This window comes from Pagrus pagrus (genome assembly GCF_965226575.1).
Source record: "Pagrus pagrus genome assembly, chromosome: 1".
Taxonomy (NCBI): domain Eukaryota; kingdom Metazoa; phylum Chordata; class Actinopteri; order Spariformes; family Sparidae; genus Pagrus; species Pagrus pagrus.
In genome coordinates, this window is record NC_140185.1 from 8743096 (window position 1) to 8767374 (window position 24279).

Below are 24279 nucleotides of genomic sequence, written 5' to 3' on the forward strand. Positions count from 1 at the left end.
AATTACTGTTAACTGTTCAAAAATGTGTTCTGGCACGTCTTGGTAATTAAATAAATAGGTGGAGCTGTGAATGGATGTTCATCATGGACCGCGCTTCAGGCTGTAGCTGCTTTACCATAAATGGCTTGAGATATAAGAACAGGTTTCAACTTTGGCATTGACCCTTATGTGTCCATCAGCTGTTGAGGCTTGGACCCTGAAAACTTGGTTTTAGATCATAAACTTTTTTTTTCTCAAACATTACGTTTTACACGCTAAATAAGCAACAATCAAAGTAAAACATTTTTGAACATCCTTTGAGTAAACACTCAAAAACTCTGACTGGAAGGTTTGTATAAAGTACCAAAGAGTCATATTACCCAAAAGTAAAGATATTGTGTTTAAATATTACTTTGGTAAAAGTGAAAGTCACCCATATGAATAGTACTTGAGTAAAATTCATAAAGTATCTGATATTGAATGAACTTCAGTAATTTTCTGGCAATGAAAAACTTGGGTATCAGAAGTACAAGCAGAAGTAAGTTATACATATTTACATGTGTATACACTGTTTACTAAGGGTCGACTTAGTGCCATCAGGGTTGTGGACGTCATCATGAGCTTTGGGAAACTGATCAACATTTTTCAATACTTTGACAGTTTATCGATCAAACAACTAATCAATCAATCAAGTAAATACTCGACAAAGAAAATAATAGTTAGATGTTCTAGAAAGTTAGGTAGACCTTGAGTTGGGAATGACTAGTTCATAGAGAAATGTGTTTAAAAGGTATAATACACTACCAAATAGCAAATACAGTAGCAGCTCCCATCAGTTCCCAGTTTTTGGTCCTGCGATCGTTGCACCATGTGCTGCATCAGTGTCCACTTCTTTAAACATTAGATCAATGTACAAATAAAGAACAAATACTCTGTCAATCTTCCTCTTTTTATTTTTCCTTACCAGATTACTGTTCAGATGATAAAAAATGAAAATTATAAATGTATTATAATACATGTTTATTCTTTGGATTGCAGCATAGAATTACATAAAACAATTAAATTAATCAAAACCCAAACTTGTGCTCAGATCTTTCTTTTTATAAGTCTTAATATGCGCATATATACACATACATACATACATAGAACAACCACTCCAACGGTGCACTCACACATACAAATGAGACATCAAGACCAACCCGCTCCACAGAATCAACAGTAGCAACAAACGGAACTGATAATGATTAGTCAGGATGATATAGTAATACTGTTGACTGGGCCGAGGCTGCATTAAACCCACGTTGGATTATTAAAGTTTTCTTCAGCTGAATGTGTGAAAGCTTACAGGGACTGGAGGGGCTTTTTTTTGCAGGAGTAACGAGGTTTTACTAAAACTCCCTGATTTAGCAAGCACCAAGCCCTCTCCTGAAGCTCCTAGTAGCCTTCTATTATTACACAGCTCAGTTAAACATGGCTGCTGGTACCTTGGAAATGTTAATGCAACATTGTATTGATACCAACTGCCTTTAAAATGCACCAAGAGGAGAAGTTGTATCAGAGTCTTCCTGGAAAAACACCTTTTTTTTTTTTTTTTTTGCAAAAAAATTGCAATGCAGCTTTGTTGCATCACCTGACAGCCAAGTATTGCTTGTTTGTGTGGTTTATCCAACGTTTGAGAACAAGCAGAAAGTGAACCGGGTACAGCCAGCTCACTCATGAAGCAGGTACACAAGGCCTCAGGGAAGAAGTTGGCAGAACACTCCGGACAGGCGAGACAGAGGTAGTAAAAAAGGTGAAAACTTGTGTTTTAGCGCCCGGAAAATACAAACAAATCAAGCTCATTACTTTTCTGATTTTTTTTTTAACAGAACACAACCTCAGATCTCTGCCTGGTAGCGATAATCCCAGGTAGGCAGAAGCTGTCAGGCATGCTGCTGTAGGGCAGTGGTGCGGTGTAAATTCACTGATTTATTAATCTTTTTTTTTTCTGGTTGTGTATAAAATTCCCTGTGTGGAAGTCAGCTTTTCTGACTGAGGTGTGACAACAGCCACCAGGGGGCGACACAACAGCCTTCATACAGGTTCAATCTTTATCTAAAAATCCCTCTGATGTCTGTGACCACTCGATGTTGTTAGAAGATGAACTTTTTTTTTTTTTTTAATCGTAAACCAGGGTACTCGTATGGTTTTGGAATGACTCTCTTCAATAGCACACTGAGGGTTTATATAATACAGCATGTTTAGTTAGAGAGCTGGGATTGTTCCTGCTAAAACCAGTCTGGCTCCAGATTGAAGGCCACGTTACGGCAGGGGGGACATGATGCTCCGGACCAGTGATCCCATAGTTAGCATGGAGCTACAGGAAATGCAACAAAGATATGGGACTAATTCTGAGCCAAACAAAAGCACTTAAGAAAATTAAACGGTAAAAATAAGAAACATTCTGAGGGGCTGAAGACTCGTACGGATCAATATACCGTCTGAAGATTGGACACAAATCACATCAATAAGAATCGAACAGAATGTGGTTCTTGTGGTTGATACAGTCACATAAATAACACTGCTGGCAGAGAAATAAAACATTAAATCCATTCTGAGCAAAACACTTATTACTAATGCTACTTTCCTCTTTTTACAGTTCCTTAGTGAAATGTTGGATCATGTGCATGAAGCAAGCCGTGAGCTCTATTTTTCTATGTAATGTCAGCGTCACACCACGTCTGTTAAACTAATGCTTAATGGGGAGGATGTGAGCTGGAAGAAAAGACAAAGTCACTTATTACCACAATGTTTGAGGCGTAGCTCTGCTGTCATGTAAAATAAGAGCTCCCAATTTAAGTAATTTTCTTCTTTTTACTTGAAATGTAGTTGAGCAGTGAGTGAAGGAATATAGCTGAAAAATATTGCTCCAAAAACCTCTTAAATACTGACGTGAAAGCAGAAAATTAAGACAATTTCAGTACAACAAGTACAATTTTGAAGAACAACCGCAAACTTGAGAGTACTGAATATTAAAAAAAAAGTATTTTCTGTCTTCCTACATATACAAGTGTTCCAGACATGAACTCTTCGATTCCCTCTGGAGACTTCTGTGCAAATGAACTGAAGCGTGTGTGGAAGATATATGGTCATGTGATTTCTGAGGCACAATAACATAAAAGGACATCCAGAAGCCTGAAGTGATCTCAAACCCCTTTAACGGTGCCCCGAGCACAGACCAGGACGGGCAAGAACAGCAGCCGCACAGACTGAATTTAAATGTATCGAGAGAGCAGGAGGGTTAATGTTTGTCGCTCTCAGCTCAAGTCCAAAGTACAATAAGTAAAGTGGCAGCTGGTGCTCATTTCCCATCTTGGAAAGAACTCTTGACACGACTGAATCAAAGCCACACCCACCCAACATTCATACAGACACACACACACACACGAGAAAACCTTCCTTCATTACCACATAACTGTTATGAACCACAACATTAAAACAACGAAGAGTCCAACCTACGAGCCACTTCACAACTTGCCAACCAATAACAAAGCAGACAGCCACCTATAGTAACCAATCAGATGGCTTTAAGGCCAGATAATAAATACACAGATAATAACTCCACTGTGGTGATAAATTGCCTTCAGCTCCAACATTATAGTTTCCTCCTCCGCTTTAAAAAAAAAAGATGGAATGATTTCTCACACAGAAAATATTCCAACTGTCACTCCCACTTCTTCTTCTTCAAGGCTCACATGACAAAGTGCCTTATTTTTAGGAATTGTACTGCTTCATATTAAAAATATATTGGCCACCGAACCAACGTGCTGACTTTCTCTGTCTGGGATTAAAAAACAAACTATTCAATTCCAATCTACAGTTAGAGATAGAGTGTGTTAGAGAAATCAACTGATCCATTTACAGGTAAATTTACAATGCTAATAGCAGCAATTTTCATGGAATCATTTGTGCAATATTTATTCAAATAAAAAGGCGCTATCGATTTTCATGCGATAAATGCATGTGTACAAGCATTTAAATATAAATAGTAAAGTCACGCCTCTAAAATTAAGAAGACGCATGATAAAATGAATGGAGAAACATATTGTATCAGAGAGATAATAGTGTTTGGAGATACCGAGTGCGTTTACATACACACGGTATTCCAAATAATGTATTCATAAGCATGCATGGTCAAATCATCTCATCAGAAATCTGTACAGATTCCTCAGTATACGTGGATAAACTGAATGTCACCATAGAAACAGCTTACAGGCTGCAGAACCTGCCTCAGTGGACAATAACATCATCATTGTCATCATCATCAGGACATGACAAATAGCCTAGCTGTTTGTAAAACAGACATGATACTTTTCCATCATGCTCCATCAGCACATGACTCTTGCTCACTTGGTGAGACAACATCACTCCAACTCAGGACAACTCAAACACTTTATACTGACCTCAGTCTAGTTTATTTATGAATTGATGGGGCACTCCCGTGATTAAGTATACTGAATTAAGTGATGATGTGAGAGACGGATAAAAAAAAGATTGAACCAAGTTAAAGCAGCAGAGGCTGAGATATCTTTTAGTGTGTATGAATATGGGTCAAGCTCTAAAAACACTAAAGCCTTCATCTCCCACAATTCAACTCTAATTTCTTGTGTTTGATTATCTCCATGGCCAGTTTGTAACACAGGCTTCCTGTCCTATTTTTTGTAGTCTCCATGTAGTAACCCTGTGGGGCTTTTCCATACAAATGTGCTGGCCTGACTCGACTCTGTTTGACTTGGCACATCAGCCCATCGCGGCAGGATAAGCATTCCAATTATGCCTTAAGATGTATTTTTAACTGACGAAGCTCTTGTCTTGAGTAATAGTCAAAGGAGCGTCTGTAAATACTCCTTCTCCCAGCAGCATTATCAAAGAATAGCTGCTCTGCTAAATTGGTAGTAAACCCAATTCATTTCCTACAAAGTCTTTGCTGGACAGCTTAGGTTGTTATTGTTTTTCACCTTGTCACGGTTTGGCTGCCATCACAAAAAACATCACCGCAGCCTGCTTTAAGGCAGGGTGGGCCCATCTTACAGTGGTAATGGAGAAGTACATCGGCACACCCAAAAGTGCCAGTGGAAAAGCCCCACTGGGGACGTCATCAGGGTTCATTTCCAGGAGCTCCCTGCAGAGTTACAGACAACATTATATAACCGTTTTCACATGCTGAGTAGTACTCCTTATGTCGAGTAAACTGAATTTCATGTTTAAAATTGGTGGAGTGCCCCTTTAGCTTAAGGAAAACCACTGAGAACACGTGTCCTGTCCACATTCACAACAGTGCGATGGTGTACTGACAATGCTTTCCCATTAATTCGTACACATAGAGAAAGGTCACTGCAGAGTGTTCAGTCCCTCTGGAATGTGATGTTCAATAAAAACTCATTTAAAAAATCCCAACGTCTGCCACATCATCTCGTATGAGACATGCCAGTAAAGTTCCATCAGTCAGAACTACTTTCCCAAAACGTACAGCTCGTTCTCCCAGATGTGTCCGTCGTACAAAAGAAACGATAAAAACTCTTACAACTGATCAAATGCATAGAAGCAAATCGATTTCCTTCTCAAGCGTAAAACACCAAACAGAATATCTGCGTGTCCATCTCACTTTCTTTTCATCAACACATACACATGCACATTTCCCACCAGCACAACACCAAAGTACTACTCTACACAGCACCCCCTAGTGGCTGCCAGCTGTCAGCCACAGAGGAGAAACAGAACAGAAATCCAGACGGCCCACTCAAAATGGAGAATACACTCTGGTTTAAGGTCATCAAGAACCATTTCCACATGACTAGTTGGTTTGAGGAATCTGTTCACGCTCGTCTACCTCTCACTGTGCCATGACCACAGACGCGTTCTGCTCACATACTGATGCTTTTTATCTAACGTCTCCAGTGCAAAATCGACTTTTAAAGCCTCCCAGTACACACAACTTGCTCCCGTAGTGGCTTTGTCCAACAAGGACACGACTTTTCCTGCTTTACACATATAATCTTCAACATCAAAATGACAACATGAACTCATCTGTGCACACATGACAACACTGTACAACATTTACAAACACACACGCACACAAAACACATACACCCCTCCTTGTCTTTTTCATTCTGCAGTCCCTGAGATCACCTCACACTTAACTCAAGGCATTCTCTTCAACGCAAACACAGCCGACAGAAATTAAATATACAGACAAACAAATGCAAACCAAGCCATGGTGAAGGCACATTCTGGGAGGATCTATGTTCAAAAGAAAAGAGAAGGAGTCCAGGACGAGGAGACGTGTCTCAAACAATGAGTCAAAGTGTCTGCAGACAGAGAGTTCAGGGAGTTGCAGCCAGAGCAGGGGATTCTGGGAGTCTCAGGACTGTCTGGTAGACAACATCATATCCAGGGATGCAAACACATCACAGGTGAAAATCATTGCACGCCTGGCATAGCTTTATGTCTCGCTAACCCCAAATAAAAAATAAAAAATCTAATATGACCTTTCTTTTTCCTCATTCACGAGAGCACAAAGTGAGACATAAACAGAGTAAGAAATGCCCATACAGTATATTTTGATATTTCAAGCTATGATACTAAGAATAACTATATTATGAATGCCAAAAAAGAAAAAAAAAAAGGTGGCAAATCAATCAACTGGATAAGGTGAAAGCTTTTCATTTTTTCTGCACTCTAAAATTAAGTTTTTAATATTTTCTATATGTGATTCCTGCCTATATAGTGACTAGTTTGCATCCCTGTATATCAGTTCATAAAGTGTCTCTAGCAAATCATCCAGTCTGCAGCTTCTGATCCAGACCCCCGCAGAGCTCCGACACTCCAAACACGACTAAGTCTGCACTGACTTCTATTCATCCTCAGCAGTCTTCCCACTGACCGCCACTCATTCAGCATCATCTTCCCACATGATAAATAGTCCTTCCATGGACTTCTATATACTCTGCATAGTCTTTCAACAACTTCTCTTCTCTTCATTGTTTTTATTCTATTTTATCCATTCCCTGTGAATGGATGTAGTGAATGTATTTTCAGACTATAGTAGGCAGTATGTCAGTTGTGATGTGAGAGCCTGTTGCATAGCTGGGAGGAGAAGAAGAGGAAGAGGTGGCGTTGTTCTGTGGGGAGTTCATCTCTCCCATTCAGCTCCTGGTTTCCCTGTCTCAACTGCTCCAGGATTTGCGGTTCTCCCCCCGGCGGGCAACAATGGCTTCTCCTCGCAGGACAGGGACATGTGCGGGAGCTGAGAACTCTCCCGTGCGCCGACTGGTTCGATCACGGTAGGACAGCCGGTCTGGGCGAACCAGCACCCCGTAACCTGGTTTACAGTGGAAGTACCGATGACCTCCGACTGAACCGTCATTTTTACCTGGAGGAGAAAATAAATAAGGTCGTCAACACCAATCAGAAGTCATTCAGCACTATATTGGTCAGCTTCAACAATAAAGGCAGCGTATTTACAGGGGAGTCAATTGACCATATTCACAGGACAGCAATTTTTCCTCTAATGTCACGCTCACAGTGCAAAGCTCAAATGTCGTGTTCCAGGTTGCAAGTCGTAGGTTGCAACCAAATATCCACCTTCTGGGCTTGTAGACTTAGCCCTCACAGACTTCAGTCGTGTCTACATTAGGACTACATTAATTAAATAATAATAATGGTTACCTGTACAGCCTGTACTTCTAAATATTTTAACTGTTTTACCCATTCATGAAAAGTTTTACAACATCACATCCGTATTGCAATAAAGTGTGGGTAATTAAGTCAGTGAAGTCTGGTGAAGTCGCACCCCAAACAGACTCTCTGGAAGTCTACAGAAGGTCCTTGAGGGCCCTTGTAGACTGTATGAACTGTGGGTTTGGACAGCCCTCAGCACTCACACTAGACCGGTGAAGTCCAGATATTTGGATGCAGCTGTAGGGAATCTGACACATCATTATCATTTTATTGCTTACTTGGTGACCGGCGACTGGAGGGAAATTGGGCCTTACTTTCAAGTAAAACAACATATTTCATAACCCATTAGCTAATGTTAGCATTCGGTTTGTTACATCCAGTGTGTTTTACTTCCAGGCTCGAACGGATCCAAGATATGCGTTAACATTTGAGATTTAATTTACACCTTTTCTATTGTATTGTGCAACGTTATCAAATGGTAATAATGTTAGCTACAAGGTGGTTGACTGCCAACGCTAGCAGTTGTTTTTCAGTGGCTAATCATGTGGGAAGCTTTGAAATCATAACAATTTATCAGGTTAGGTATGTTTATATGACTTGCAACCTGGAGCACAGTAATATGATATTTGACTTTCCCACCTGCGGTATGTCAGAGTAAAATGGCCGCCTTTTGAATGTGGTCTATCACGGCTTTAGTGAAATTCAGCATTCAGATATTAGACTATTAAAAAGTACTACACCACACTGTATATGCAGTATGGTATGGTTATTGTTTAAATCAACTGTTTTTTACTCTGATGCTTGAAGTGGTTTCTCATGTATTTGTATCATTCGGGTGAAATGACCCTTTTTACTGTGCACCTACCTACAGGGGTGTCCAGCTCCACCCCCACCCACACACCCTCCGCAAACTGCGTTGTTCCCACGTAGCGCACTGTCCCGGCCTTATTGCTTCCTACTGTAACATATGCGCCTTCTGTCAGCCAATCAGGCAGTACTCCATCATGGCTTCGCTCTTCATCGTCCACTAAGATCTCCAGTCTCTCAAAGCCTTCTCCTGAGTTGACTTGCTTGTGTTCAGTGAAGGAGTTTTCCGTTGTGACGTTGTTGTGATTGGCAGAGCTGTGGGGAGCGGGTGGAGAGATGACAACGGCCATCTTGGTGCAACACTGAGAAGAAGAGGTCACAACATCGTTCCTGTCAGCACCCTGCTGCTGGGTGTTTGTGGGTAACGTAGTCTCAGAGGCCAGGAGGGAGGAAGACGAGGATGAGGTTTGGAGGACGTCAGACAAGGTTACTGTAGAAACACTAGTGGAGAAGTAGCCGCTTGATGATTGGCTGAGGGGGCTGAGGGGGGTAGTGTCATGCGGGTCATGCACAGGAAGAGGAGGGACTTCTGGGAACTCTGCCCGTCTGTCTTTAGTTGGGGGCCGTAGAATAGCAGTCTACAGGAAGCCAAGGGTTGCCACAGGAACGTAGGAACAGGCGAGAGCATGCAGACAAGTAAAACAACAAAACAATAATCAGCAATAGTAGTCAACTTCCCCAAAAATGTTACAATTGGACCAATCATTTGTTAGACAGTCTAGGGTCGGTTACATGCAGCATGAAGACATATTGAAGGACCATTTGCATCATCTGCTAATGTTGTCCTCTGACATTTGCAGCCACATACTGGTCGACTGCACAAATAACACAGTCACCCTTTGGGCTTAGATATAAATACATGAAAAGGTCTCAAAAACCTATATATTGTACATATATAATTATGTTAATGCACTTTACAGAAAACGACGCCTAAGGAGAAAGTGGACAGGGGCACAATCTCACCGTCTCAGTCTTGACTCGGCTTTCGTCCCCTCCTGATGTCACGATGCGAGGAACATGCTGCTGAGTAATGACAAATAAGGTCATGACAAGGAAACTAGAATACTTGCCTCATCGACAGAGCTCTTAATGTACTAGTTGAACCCGTCTAGCATAATTTACTACTAGTTAGATGACTATATCCCACCCTGCTCAACAGTCACAGTGTTAGTTTTCTGAGCTGTACTGCGCTCTACTTCATTGTCTCTGCTGACCTGCTGGTTGTGTGGCGAAGGTCTCAGCTCCTTCTTCTCGTCTCGTGCTGGAAACAGAGACTTGAGCAGTTTGGGCATCTGAGGAACCAGCGCCTTAACTGAAAGATAAGAGGCAGCAAGTCCTGAACGACCTGGGGGAGGGGGTGGAGAGGCAACAGAGGAGGAGAAGGAGGAGGAGGCAGAAGGAGGAGGAGGCAGAAGGAGTAGGAGGCAGAAGGGAAGAAGGAAGCAAGGAAAGATGAGCAGGTGTGGGAGGTAGAGGAGGTGTAAAAGATTAAGACAGTTGAAAGCGAGTCCCGGAAATGGCAAAAACCCCAACAGTGATAGACTGGCAGAAGAAGGCATCAGCCAGCCACTAGACACACTGACACACAGATGGTTGATTTAGCCATCACAATGTGATTTAAAAACATTCTAATCACTGGAGTGTGAAACACAAATTGATTTGAAACTGATTAATTCTGTTCAGTTTGTGAACAAATTAATCACAGTAACATGAATTCTGACATGGGCAAGAAACTTGGAGACAGAAATATTTAGATCAAGCAAACAGGGCGATTGACTAGACACTGAAAAGCTTTAGGAGTGAATATGAGGAGAGAGAAGTTCACACTCGTTAGACAAAAGCAGGTTACAGAAATGGATTTGAGCGACACCACAAAGAGCAGTCAAGAAGAAAGACATTATGCGTCACTTTTGCTGGGAAGTGGAGACCAATATAAACAATGACACATGAGATCATGTAGTGACAACATTAAACAGAAAGAGAAGAGATGGAAAGAGAAGTGAAGCAAAGCAAGGAGTCTGTCAAAGTATTACTGAGATCAGCATAAAGTAGAAATGGATAAACCCATATGAGAAGAAGGAGAAGAGAATGAAAGAACTGGTGGAGAGTGAGAGTTAGAGGTATGGAGGAAAAGTGACAAGGCATTTATGGTAGAGAAGAGAGGAGGAAAAGGGCAGAGGGGGGAAAGGGAGGAGGTTTACCTTGCTCTGGTTCCTGGTCCCGGGGGGGTGTCATGCCAAAGGGAGTCGGGGATGAAGAAGGGGAGGTCGAGTAGGTGGAGGGGGAAGAGGCAGGCCGGGGGAGGGTGCGGTGAAACTGAGAAGGCATGAAGATATCCTGCTGACTCTCCCATCGACCCTGAGAAACAGACAGCAGAAAGATGACAGGATATTCGTGTCAACTTTTCACATTTGCTACCTACACTAAATGGAAGATACATAGGTCTTGTTGGTTCACTGGATCAACAATGAATCACAACATATTTTAACTCATCATTAGGCCAGCAGTTGCTAAAGTTAACATGTGAAGTAGGAAGCAATGGTGTGTTACCTTATCGTCTAGCAGGCAGGTTGTGGACAGGTCTTGTCTACTTCCAGACAGCTGAGGATGGAAGAACAGAGAGCAAGTATATGAAGAGAAATCATATTATACTGTAACATACTGTTCAGTAAAATGGCACTGTATTTGTTTTTTTTACCCTGTGGACTGAAGGAGAACTTAAGCTCCGTCTGCTGCTCCTCCCTCTGCTCGTCAGTTGCTCCTTCACTGCCACTTCCTGTAACACACAGGACATTTCTCATTTTTAGATAGCAAAAAATATAAGTTGTATTAAGTAAAAACAGGAAAACAAATCACAACTTTGATAAGTTTAATATTTTGACATGCTTTGTGTGTTAAAACTTCCCATCGACCCTAAAACTGTTCATATCTTTACCTGTCTGAGTCTATCCAGAGTCAGGATGTTCTCCAGACTGAGAACACTGCGGAGGTATTTCTCAATTGCAGCCTCGTCATCAGCTGACTGGCTGTTGGGTGCGTTGGCAGCAAGCCGGGCAAGCATCTCCCTGTCTTCTGAACCTGGGGCATCCTGATGGGACATAAACAATGTGTTTAACAAACTACCCTGCTGAGGTATTCTTCTACAAAACACAACATTTCTGACATTTTCCTCTTGTCTTACCCCGGGGATGTTGGAGACCACCTCGAAGGTGACCCCACAGCCAGGTATGGTGCTGCGGGTGGACATCCTTTTGAGAAAGTTGTGGGCAAAACCCTGGCGGCCTGGGTTTACATTGACGCAGATCCTCTTTCTCAGGACCAGCTGCATATCTGCGGGGTGGCTGAGCTGAACCACCACTCGAATTGTCAGATATACCCGCTGCTCCGGCCACGCTCCCCCACGACTTAGCTGGGGACACTCATGGACAGTAGAGTCCCATGATACCTCTGCTTTCACCTGCATAGTTGGACAAACAGAACCAATTAATAAAACAGTTCCTCAAATGGACTCTTCAAAAATATACCTCTTGCAGGGCCACCCTCACCTCTCCATCGTGGTGTTTGACGATCTGTAGGTCAAAGAAGTCATCCTCATCCTCTCCGCTCAGGGTGGCGTCCCAACCTCCAGCCTCAGGAACCTCAAACTGGTCTTGAGAGCTGAGATCATCGGCTGAGAAAACCAAAAGAAAACAACGTAAATCAGACTGCAAGTGGAAAATGTTAGCAAGCATTAATCATTCAGCAAAGAACTGACATACGTTTGAGGTTCAGAAAGACGACAGGAATGTGTGTCTCCATGCCCGGCAGAGGAACCCTGTCAACAAACATGCAATATACACCGATTAACATATGTACACTTGTCTGTAATGGTAAGTTGAGGTAATCACAAAGATATATTGAGTAAATCAGACTGGAGACAATCACGCACACTTCCTGCCATGTGTCATACCATTCAGCAGGAGCTCCAGGAATGCCACTGCCAGCAGAGGGCACCATGACAGCATTTCTCTCCTCTGTCAGAGTCAAACGCCACTCCAGCAGCTGGGCCTCCCTCTCCATGTCATCCTCTGTCTTTTCTGTGTACACAACAACACTCAAACATTAAACACTTTCCCTACAGCAACAACCCCATGGTATAGGAACAGTGTTCAGATTTTGTATGGTGTATTACCTGCTTTGCTGACCAGGCTCTGCAGGTGCTGGTCGAGGTATTCCTGTCTCTTGGTGAGAGCAGCTAACCACTGGCCCCGCAAACGTTCCAGGTCTCTTTCCTATACAACAAACCAGTCAATTACTAGTCTTCAGTTCCCCTGTTAATAACGTAAGATGGAATGTCTTTTGCTGCCTATTGAAATAAGCTAACTGATTATAGACTGAGAAGTATTAAACTGGTCTACCTGATAACTGTCCATCTCATCTCCTTCCTGGTTTCCTGTGGTGTTTCTGATCTCCACACAACCCACTGACACTGCCAGCAGTATTTCTGCTATAAGAGGCATGGTGCCCGAGTCCTGAACTGACCGCACTTCCACCTGGATTCTCCTCGACTGGCCCTGGAGACAAGGAGGTGCAGAAAGAGACGTGTTTAGAAGACAGGATATTAGTTTGAAAATAACTAGAATATTCAAAAGCTGGCTTTTTAAGCTGAAGTTTGCTGCTGTCACCAGGTTGACTGTGGTTGTTACTCCTACCTGCCGAAGCTGGAAGATTCCCCCTGTCCGGACATCTCTAGCAGGAATCACTTCCACCGGGACAAAGTCTCCATTCTCATTTATCTCCAGGATTTGAATCCACAGCTCCAGGCGACGTGTTACCTCACTCCACCTACAATAAAACCACATTAGCGGCACACCTGGGCAACGCTGGTGCACTGGGTTTTTTCTATCAGTTATTGGAAAGCTCAGACAAGTTTAGGAGTCAGAGATGACTGTCTGTCTCTACCTGTCTCGTAATGTGCGTGTCTTGGCCTGGATGATGCTGAGATCCCACAGGGCGGGGTTTCTTCCTGTATCAGCCTGTCTGTGTCCATAAACCTCGATGGCAACTGCCCCTTCAGTCAGGTATTCGATGAAATCCTCTGATACTGACACTGCCAGCTCCTACAGGGGCAAAGAAAGACCAGTCTTGTTACCAATTATTTAGAACTAAATATACATTTTTGCTTTCCTACCCCCTACAGCGTTCAATCTGGACTTTATTGTAGTCCTCCTCCCCCTCCCAGGCTTCACCTTGCAGCTGTCAAACACCACCATGCAGTGTGGGTCCTTGGTGCTGGGTGACGACGACGATGGGTCTACTTCAGGAGCCACGATGATGGGCTCAGGCTGGTCCCAGAATGCATACTGACAGAAGACGAAGTTGGAAAGGTACTGGGGAAGACCAGTGGCCTGCAGGATCTTAATCTGCAGAGGACACACGGGTCAGAAGTTGTTTCAATATTAAAACACATCTTCTCCTAAATGCAACCTCTTCTTCTTTTGGCTGCTCCCCGTTAACGGTTGCCAAAGTGGATCCTCTGTTTCCATCCCAGTGGCAAACCGGCCCTGCCCAACCTGGCATGGAACTCTGACTGATCCTTGACAACTCATGCAGTCTAATAAAACAGCCGCAACTAATTACTATTATTTCCTTCATGAATGTGGATTTATTGCAAGACTGTTGTATTAGACCGCACTAGTTTCAATTTAGTGTTCCTAATAAACAGGCAACTGATTTTATACTGGAAATTTAAGTAGACTAAACACACTTAAGGCTTCTTTATCTATAAAACTAAGCTCCTAAAGTGATTCAAAGTACTGACAGAACCAGGTCTGAATAACAGAGATAATGTACCTATCTCTGATGATTTGTCCATCTTACCATGCAGACCAGTTTACGATCCTGGATTTCATTGTCTTGGTTGTTGTCTGATTCATCTCCTCCAGCCATGTTGTCCTCCAATCCCCCTCCAACCCTCACCACCTCCACATGAAGACGCCCTGTCACCTAAACCCAGGCGGGAGAGTGAAAACATTAAAAACCCCAACCATACCTCGAAAATGTGTCTGAACATCCTGCTGAAATTTCCTTTTTACATCTTTGAGTATTTTGCAACCACACTTGCAATATGGTTATCATTTGTGTATCACGTGACTATGATCCAGGAATGCATAAAAACTGTTCTCTTTGAGAGTCACTCTGAATGAGTGCCACACAGTTTTTTACTAAAATGTAAAGTCTCAATGGAAGCAACTGCTGAAATTAAATGTAGGATTGTAGGACATGTAGGAATTGAAATAATCATTAATCAGCAAATATGTGACTACCCACCTCTCCCTTTTGGTTGATGATGGGAACAGCATACTGCAGCTTGACGTCATAGAAGAGACACGAAAGGAAGACATTGGCGACGCCAATCAGACTGTGGTTTTCCTGCTCATCAAAGAACGGGTCTGCTCGACGGAAATATGAGCGCATCACCTGGAGGAGAACATGGAATACAACTTTATTTCACTGAGATGACAGTAGGTCTCAACAGTGCTCATCTTTTATGATTCCATAACTGACCATAGGGTATGTCCTCATTTCTTATTAGAATGCAAATTTGTCACGCTAACTCACTGGGTTGTCCTGGTGATGGACATGGTATTCCTGCCACTCCTGGTACAGCTCTCTCATGTCGACCAGACGATTCTCCATCTTCTCAAGACTCCAGATCTGCTTCCCTCGACATCGACGTCGAACCTGAATTGCTGGTTCACTGAGCACAGCATCCCTCTACACACACACACAAATAGACACACACACACACACACACACACACACTGATATTTAGAGAACTGACTGTGCTAAAAACAGAACACGGCACATCTGTGCATGACTGTCTAGGTTTGTGAATGTATGTGTGAAAGACCTTGCGGTTTGCGTTGAGGTTGTCTGATGGGATCTGCAACGTGACTTTGTACTCTGTGTGTCGCTCCAGCTCCTCGGCAATGAAACACGCTTCTTGCACCAGGAGGTTTGCCCTCACTATCTGCTCCCTCAGCCGCCGCAGACTCCTCACCAACACCGCCTCCCTGAGGGACGGGGGAGGTGGTAACGAAGAAGGAACGAAGAGGAGGATATATAAGGAAAAGGTGTTCAACTTGCATTCATATTCAAATGGAAGTACAATAGATGAAACTAATAACTAATTCAGTAATTAAGTGTGCATTTCTATTCTTGGTACACACAGGGCACTCCCACCTTTCTTCATTCCACTGCCTAAGTCTGCTCTGAGCACTGGTCGAATGACTCATCCCTCCCATACTGAGTCTCTCCAGGCTGCGGTAGTGAGACTGCTGTCCCGAACCCTGCTGGCCAGATGCCGGCCCTCCAGTCGAGCCCGTGGACAGACGGTCTGGGTTCAGCTTCTTGCGGAGCTGCTGGAGTTCCTGCTCGTACATTTGTCTCTGTCGTTCCAGAGCAGATTGCTTCTCCTCTTCATGCTGCCTCTCCAGAGACTGGAGGACTGCTTGCATTGGGTCTGATAGGACAAAGCATAGAGGAGTCAGAGAACACTTAACTTTTTAATGTGCCGTCTATGCAGAATATAGATATTAACACCTCCTTACCATTATTTCCCAGGGCCTTCATCATGACCTCTGTCTGAGCAAACTCATAGGAGAAGCTGACCTCACTGGACACTTCACTGGCTGTGTCACCATCTGCATCCAGCTGCTCATTGCTGCCACTGTTCCTCATCACTCCTCCCTCGCCCTCTTCATCCTCAGCTCCCCGAGAACGCCTCTTAGGCAGGTTGATCCTGCAGGTAAGATGTTCAGTTTTTAATGAAATCTTTGGTATCAACTGGTTTTCTTAGATACAAATGATCAGTGATTAGGTAATATACAAAACAGCAAACAAGATACAAATGTTGGGAGTGTGTGAAAAATTACCTAAAGAAGTGGTTGTTTCCCCAGAGGATTCGGTCACCGTGGTGAAGCTGCAGACCACTCGTTACTGGAGAGCCATTAACACATGTCCTGTAAAACAAGAAAGACAACAGTGATATTAAAACTGATATAACGACATCTCCTCTGGTAAAACAACTCTACCACTGTAGGTGCCCTGCTAACGCTCTGCATGTTCTTATTACTCTGTCTGGACTTCTGGTCTGTGATGTGGTTGTGCTTACCGAGCGTTGCGGTGGGGGGTGAGGACGACGGCAGCCTCTGTCGTGATATCGATGACACAGTGCTCAGCCTGGATACCCATCCCGCACAGCTGGATGTCCTGAGAGTCAGCTGAGCCCACCTTTGTGTGTTCCTGAGACACAACATTCAAGATATTACGAGTTGTTGTCAGCTGAGAGTGGACTAAAGCCCACAAGTGTGTAAAGTGGATACATTTCTGTTATAATTGCAATCTTAACCAAGAAGAACTTTATTTGCCCCGATCACGACTGTCTTGATATGACCTCATCTTTGATCTAGACCATTAAGCACCAACTTTTCGGTGTTTGCTTTTATGTTTTCAGATTAGGTATAATTGATTTCATGTGCTTCCCAACACATTTGAAATTTCAGTTTTCTAGATTTTCTATGGCAGCCGAGTTGGGATGTAATGTTTAAAGGTCAGGTGGATCATATACCGAGTCAAACAGAGTAAATTCAATGATAGTTATAATATTGTCTGATATTTTGTGTGAATAGGGAGAATATATGACAAAGCATTGGGTAAAGCATGATGAGGACAGTGTGTGTGTGTGTGTGTGTGTGTGTGTACCTTCAGGTAATACACCAGAAGTTCATTGAGGGCAGGATCGGCGTTAAGGTTGACAAGAAAACTCTTATCATCCCCAACTTTAATCCCTGAGGACTGGAGAGAAATACCCAGACTCTCCAACTGCTTCTGACGCTCCTACAAACACGTGATAGAAATCAGATTAACACAGAATATAATCCAACATGTAAAATTTATGATCAAGAGGAGTTTTACCAAATGTAGAAAAAACAAAAACCAAACACGGAGAGATTTATTACAGAAGCCCAGTTTGATTAATAATTACAGATGTATACATATATAATTTAATAACTTTCACAACTCTCGTGTGTATTACCTGTGCAACCTCCTCAGTTTTACGAAGCTTCTCCTCCCAGGTGATGGTCATCTCCTGAATCAACTTTTCTGACTCTTCCAGACGGTCTTTCAACTCAGGAGCCTTCAAAGACTGGAAAAAGAATGGAAAAAAAAAAAAAACAGCAACTGAGATTAAGGAAAACCAGCAATTTCCAAATCCTAATTTCTAATATCTCGAAGATATCTCACCTCTGCCTGAGTCAGTTGATCTCGAAGTTTCTCTACTTCCTCTCTGAGCTCCCTGATGATGCGAGCGTTGGGGTCTTCGTTAACAACAGCATGGTTCACAATGTTCTTTGCTCTGTCTGCATATCGTAGCGTCGACAGTGTCTCTTCATAGTTGTCTGCTGCTGGACTCACAGTAGCAACCATTGCTGTGCGACTGTTGCCACCCAGACAGTCCTGGAGAAAGATGCAAGAAATTCAGAGAAAAGGAGAGAGACACAGAGAGAGAAAATATGAGAGACGATCAAAACAGAAGTTCTCTTCTTATAAAAAACAAAACAAAAAACAAGCACTGGATATGTACAGTATGTATGTACCTTCAGCAGCCATGTCAGAACAGAATCTCTGTAAGGAACAAACTTGTTTTTGTTCTTGGCAGTTCCCTGTTCAGCTAGTGCTGAGATCACCAGGCCCAGAGTAGTGAGAGACCTGGCAAACACACAAAACAGCAGGGTCAACGGACTTCTATTTTACTTCATGTATCTGCTGAAGGGTTGGTATCACTATGTCCCTGTTCCTTTGTTGTGTACATCTCTCTTTGTGTTGGGATGCTTCAAATCAAGCGTCTTCCAGAGCTTTTACCAGCAAATTCATGTTGTATTATACTAAGCTTTAGGCTTCACAAAAATATAACCTAAAACAGGGTATATGCTATTGACAGCTATAAGTGCAAGTGACAACAAGTGAGTCTCAAGAATGATATTACAACACTCTGGTTAGAAAGAATTCTTGCAAAATTAAGTCACACTGATGGGGTGAGAAGATTATAAGGCAGTTTAAAGTTTGAACCCAATCATGGGTTTGTGTGTGTGAACTGCGTGTGTATGTGTGCTGAACTGCTTGTGCATACTTGTTGATGTTGCTTCCCTCCTTGAGACGTTCTCCTGCTGCTCCAGTTTTTGCTGCTCGTTCACTTCCAGCCAAGTCTACCAGACTCAACCGACTCACCTTCTCACCACTTGTCTACAGGGAAAGATAAACAGACATTAACAACTGTTCAGTTGCAACACTTAGCCTCTGAGGTTTTGTGGATGATTTGTTATCAATTTTGTCCAAACCAGACAGCTTTTTACCTATGTTGCTTTTACACCTGCCACTACTGGCAGCATTTAACATGAGGTTATATTGTCAACAATGACTCTTAATGACATATGGCATGCATTGTTTTCACAGCAATAAAGACGTAATAGCACCGTAGTCATAAATGCTACTGTCAAAAGGGAATGTCCATTTGTCTTGTGGCCAAATGCATCATACAGTTTCAGTAAGATGGATGGACATGTAGCTACAAAAGTGGCCTTGTAACCTGCAATCCGCTTTTGTTCGCCCTCTTACAGTCTTTGACTGCATTGTCCAGCCTGCACCTGGAGTCAAGGGCATTTCTGCAGATCTGTATCTGCTAACATTCCTGAAAGCAGCGACATACATCCTCATGAGGTCTGACAAAACTCCGATGGCTCATTAATCAGCATGGAGGCAGAACACCGTGGCAATTCCTTGTGGGCTTTCAGCAGCTTTCAACTGAGCCCTGCTCTGATTTGCAAGCACTGCAGCAACAGACGACCCAGAAATAAACATCGAGTTTGAAACCTCCCCTCCCATGAATTTTCTGTTGAGTTTATTTAGCTACTGTAGATGCTTTGGTCTACTCTTACTCAGAGGAACTTCTCTATTCGTTATTCTTGTGATTCTACCACATGATTAATGTCAAAATGCTCTGTACAACTTTGGTTTCTCATCTTTCACCCTTATGTCGACAGGTTCCTTCAGTTCCTGTGCGGGGCTGTTGAAGAACTGGATATCACATCACCATCTGTACTGGGAAGGATCCACTGCTGGCCAAGTGTGACAGCTCAGTAGCTGACAGGGCTGAATGTTACACCTAACCTCACCTGCTGCACAATGAAAGAAGCACATCCGCAGCTCAACGTCAGCAGCTCAACGTCAGCTGCTGCACTTATCCGTCTGTATCAACAGTGGACCAGTTCAGAAAACAGGTGTAATTTGACACTCACTACCTCCATGAATTTGTCTGCATTCCAAACTTGTCATGCCATCTTGTTCAAATGTGTGACCTTTGACCTTTCAGCAATGTAAAGATTTAACTGACTGAAAACACATCTTTTCATCACCCTCTTCAGATTTTCACACCTCTTTTTGAAAAATATCTATTGTCACTCTCCCTAGCTGTTAAATCAAATCAATTTTATTTATAACCCAAAATCACAATCGCATTGCCTCAGTTGTTAAGCTGTTATACTGCAGTTTCTTTAGTTTCTACCCTTTCCTGATACTTGATTACTATAAGAATCCTATGGTGTCTGAAGCTTCACCTACCTACAGTTAAGCAGCTTTTGATGCTCAAAAAATCAAAGCTTAAAAAAAAAAAAAAGGTTGAAACTAACAAAATTTAGTCAGAAGAATTAGCCGAGAGACTGTAAGAAACGTACTCACCTTATTTGGTTGCATACGCAGACTGCTAATATCCTGTTTTAAAATCTCATTTTTTGCAGGTAAAGTTCTGTGTGATGGAACGGACAGTAGTGTAGCTGCTGTAAAATTAGCTTTGTGTTGTATTGTGAAAACAAAGGCAACCTTGTCCTGACAAAGAAATAGGTTTGATATAATACCTCTTGAAAAGACTTTGATCACACCACATCAGCAACCACAAGCAAACCCAGAACCTGGTTCCTGAACAGAGTAGATCATGAGACCAACTGATACAGATCTGCTTCAGACAAGTTCTGCTTAAAATCCCCCAGAGTACGACACATTATTAAACAAACAAGAAATTACTAAGCAAAAATGGCCTGAAATTGTGAAGACATACTGGAGAGCCACACAGCTGGGAGACAACGCTGGTGACTGTGAACACTAGCAAATACAGTAGGAAGCTGCAGCTTAGCGTAATTCAATAATTAAATGTCTTGATTGCCAACAGCCAATGACTGAATTCTAACAGACAGTGAAGGTCCTGTTACCCGGTTGTGTCAGACTTGGAAATCAACACCTGTAAACACACTACACTTTCTTTTTCAATGTCTATGTCTCTGCATTGTGTATTAATTGTGTACAGTCTGCAGACTCTCTTTAGTCCTATTCAGTTCTTAACATCTAGCTGGCTGAGTTAATAATGAAAAGGTGGAAATATCAGCCACTGTAGCATTTTTTCCTTCTTGATAAGGAATTCAGTAACCAGGACAGATGATACCCGATCAGTAACCAGATCAGCAGGCAGGACACACTGCTCGTCAGCCTACTTGGCAGCAGCTTTAAGGTACCAGCACAGAACAAGTGTCAGGGCATCAACAGGCGCTACAAACAGTAAATAATCTAGTAGATGTCATCATGGAAAAAAAAAAATCTGCTGTATACTTGGCTAAATTACCAAGCTTGACTGGATTTAGCTGAGCAGAGAACAAAATAGTCAACAACTGAGAGTTGGCAGCAGATAAGCCCAAAGTTCAGACTGACTGAACTTTGAGTGGAGTATTTGGTTTACAAGTGTGAGCAGGGAACGCAAGTGAAAGAAAATCCTGTGATGAGCTGTCGAGCGTCAGAATGACTCATCCAGCCATGGGTAATTTACCTACGGGTCATAGATAACTTTTTTCTTTACATGACCCTTCATCATTGTTTTTCTAACCACAACTCAGGCTGAGCCATTAGGGGGCACAGATGAGCTCCAATGCTATGACCTACAGCAGTATTCCTCTGAAAAGTTATTAAACTCAATCATTTTTTTCTCTTGAATTAATTTCTTGAGAGAACAATTGTAAAGTTCTTATTTATATGCATGTGTAATACTGTGTATTCATGCTAAGAATGGGCTTTTCTAATATAGGGATTAGGGTTAGTTACTGGCAATAAGATGTACTACAACATACAACCAAAAAGACACTTAGCCAGTCTAACTAGGAACTAACAACTAAAGCTAACAAAAAGGTGATTATGTTTGATATTATGTATCGTTATACATATTCAACAAAACAAGGTCTGCATATAATCAAAGACTAAACTCATATTGTATCGAGTTACTGGAGTTATTAGATTAAATGTACACTAATGATCATATCAATGATTGAATTAGCAATTTTTTTTGTTGATGAACTGACTGATCTATTAGTCTGTGATAAGTCAAGAAATAGTAAACAATTCACATCACAAGTTCTTCAAATGACTTGTTCGTCTGAACAAAAGTCTATAGGCTTTATAAATAACTGAAACGATGAGTCAATTAGTTGCCAACTTTTTTCTTACACTCGACTAATCATTGTTCTAAATCACTTTCATGAAGAAGGAAATAGCAAAACACAAAGTTTACATAGGTATCTGGTTGTTTGCATATACAGTGTGTGCATTTGTTTATCAAACACTGATTAGATGATACTGTAGCTAAGGTTTCACTGCCCTGAAACATTGTTTAACATTCTGGGATCAGCTATTGTTTTAAAGCATTAAAAGCATTTTTCACACTGTGCACCGCGCAGTTTGTCATTTTCCTATGATTCCTCTGCACTTTGAAAACAGGTCCTTATTTCTGCTGACTACTACAAAGCAACAATGGAACATGAAAACAGGCATCATATTAAATACAAAACAACCAGCACTGTGTAAAAATATACAACTCAGATTGTATTAAAATGAGCTGACATCTGGTATAGTGTGGCTGTAGTGGTCAAAGAGGAGTTCCCTGTGACAATGCAAACTGATGTGAAATGTTTTTAGAATGAGGTGAGGAGACAATAAAATAAAGTGACAAAGACAATAAAGAAGTGACTCATCCGGACACAGGATGTGTCGGCTAAGTTATTCACCGACTACACAGTGACTACACTACTGACTGACTGACCAACTGACTCTGGGTGTGTCATGAAAACAGAGCAGCCTGTATCAGTTGACAAACTCAAAGTCACGCCTGTGAATTATTAACAGCCCTCGTTGGCAAGTTGGTCTGGAAACAGAGCAAGGAGCAGGAGAGGCTGAGTGGATCAGTGAGGATGAAAAATAGGTCTTTTAGGTCTATTCTTGGATTTTGTTGAAATAGCGGATAAACCACTAGTGTATCATATACCAATAATATGTAGAATTCTGGCAATGATACAACCCAAAAACATTATCACATCAAAATGAATTGACCAATCATTAAGATTAGAAATGACCACCAGACTAACATTAGGGCTTTTCACACTGCATATTCTTAGCCCAAGGCTAAAGTCAGGTTTAGCCCACTTTGTAATGTGCCAGTGCGAACACTTTCTTAGCCTGAGGCTAACACCTCCCTTAGCCAGGGGCTTAACACAGTGTGAAAAGCACTATCTGTAAATGTCAGTTACATGAAGCAGATGGATTCGGGGACAACAGAGGGTGAGGCATTTGATGATGATTAAACATAATAAAAAAGATCAGAAGGAAAACAATTCTGATCTCATGTATAGTTCAAAATTTAGCTTAAAAGCAATAAAAAACAAAATGTTTGTTAAAACTGTGCCCTACCCAGCCTGTGTGTGCGCTATATCTTACCCCAGATTGTAAGTCTTTCAGTGTGTGTGTGAGGATGATGTTGAAGACGGCGTGCGATCGACTGCTCTCCTCATTCATGTTGGTAGCAGCAACAGTCCGAGACTTATTCCCCTCTGACATCAGAGACTCAATGTCCTATCAGAACAGCGGAAATCAAACAATAAATAAATGACGAATGATGAATAAATTGTTTTCATTCTCACTACAGAATAAACTTTTAAGGCTGTGAAGAAAACTTTTATGAGAGACTCTGCTTGTTTATATATTTAGTGACAGCTTCAATTGGCCCAATTGAGAGCCAAATATAAACTATAAAACGTATTTCATTCTGACAGTTATATAAATAGCCTCTTTCCAGTGTGATTAGGTGGAGGACTTAGCAGACTTCTGCGAACATGTGAGCCGCACAGTTACAAATCCTCAAAGTTAAAGATCAAAGTGAGAGGGAAAGCAAGAAAGATGCTCTGCTCACGTGTCTGCTGAACACTGACACACTGGTCAGAGTGAGTACCATTGGTTAAACCTGACATAACAGCTTGGCAAACACTAAAATTCACTATTTAAGAAAAATATTTTTACCTTGTAGCTGGCAACGGCTAGACGGGACAGGCCATCCACATACGGACCCAAAACTTTATGTTCCCTGACCCTCAGAGTTTGTCTACCCCTGGACAGAAAATAAAGGCAGGTTTCGAACACAGACAAACAACATGGTCAATCTTGGTAAATTACTATTCATCTGGTGTATCACCAAGTGTTGCAATATAGGCTCAGCTGGATCCGGCCACCACCACAGCTTTCCCTGATTAGCACTTGATTCAAACTTTCTCCAGGCCTAAGAACTTCATCATTCTCTGCTCCACAGAA

At 42.1% G+C, this 24279-nt stretch overlaps 1 protein-coding gene across 6 annotated transcripts in view; it reads right to left on the bottom strand.

Moving 5' to 3' along the window:
- Positions 1-909: 909 nt before the first annotated feature.
- Positions 910-24279, bottom strand: part of kif13ba (kinesin family member 13Ba) — a 45405-nt gene continuing 22035 nt past the window's right edge. For 2 of the 6 annotated variants that reach the window (XM_084362759.1, XM_084362760.1), the window contains exons 8-38: positions 23992-24079; positions 23413-23547; positions 18740-18852; positions 18207-18318; positions 17854-18066; positions 17645-17755; positions 17311-17445; positions 16721-16851; positions 16482-16568; positions 16158-16348; positions 15790-16069; positions 15458-15620; positions 15166-15321; positions 14875-15024; positions 14425-14550; positions 13794-13967; positions 13507-13664; positions 13257-13389; positions 12963-13118; positions 12737-12836; positions 12515-12641; positions 12324-12379; positions 12111-12235; positions 11501-12022; positions 11264-11341; positions 11116-11166; positions 10767-10923; positions 9780-9910; positions 9529-9585; positions 8564-9143; positions 910-7390 (exon numbers count right to left, since the gene is read on the bottom strand). In XM_084362759.1, the coding sequence (XP_084218885.1) occupies positions 7185-7390; positions 8564-9143; positions 9529-9585; positions 9780-9910; positions 10767-10923; positions 11116-11166; positions 11264-11341; positions 11501-12022; positions 12111-12235; positions 12324-12379; positions 12515-12641; positions 12737-12836; positions 12963-13118; positions 13257-13389; positions 13507-13664; positions 13794-13967; positions 14425-14550; positions 14875-15024; positions 15166-15321; positions 15458-15620; positions 15790-16069; positions 16158-16348; positions 16482-16568; positions 16721-16851; positions 17311-17445; positions 17645-17755; positions 17854-18066; positions 18207-18318; positions 18740-18852; positions 23413-23547; positions 23992-24079 (5002 nt within the window). In that variant the 3' untranslated portion in view covers positions 910-7184. Of the gene's footprint in view, positions 7391-8563; positions 9144-9528; positions 9589-9779; positions 9911-10766; positions 10924-11115; positions 11167-11263; positions 11342-11500; positions 12023-12110; positions 12236-12323; positions 12380-12514; positions 12642-12736; positions 12837-12962; positions 13119-13256; positions 13390-13506; positions 13665-13793; positions 13968-14424; positions 14551-14874; positions 15025-15165; positions 15322-15457; positions 15621-15789; positions 16070-16157; positions 16349-16481; positions 16569-16720; positions 16852-17310; positions 17446-17644; positions 17756-17853; positions 18067-18206; positions 18319-18739; positions 18853-23412; positions 23548-23991; positions 24080-24279 lie in introns of all 6 variants that reach the window. The other 4 variants (XM_084362764.1, XM_084362763.1, XM_084362762.1 and 1 more) reach the window with 4 other exon arrangements.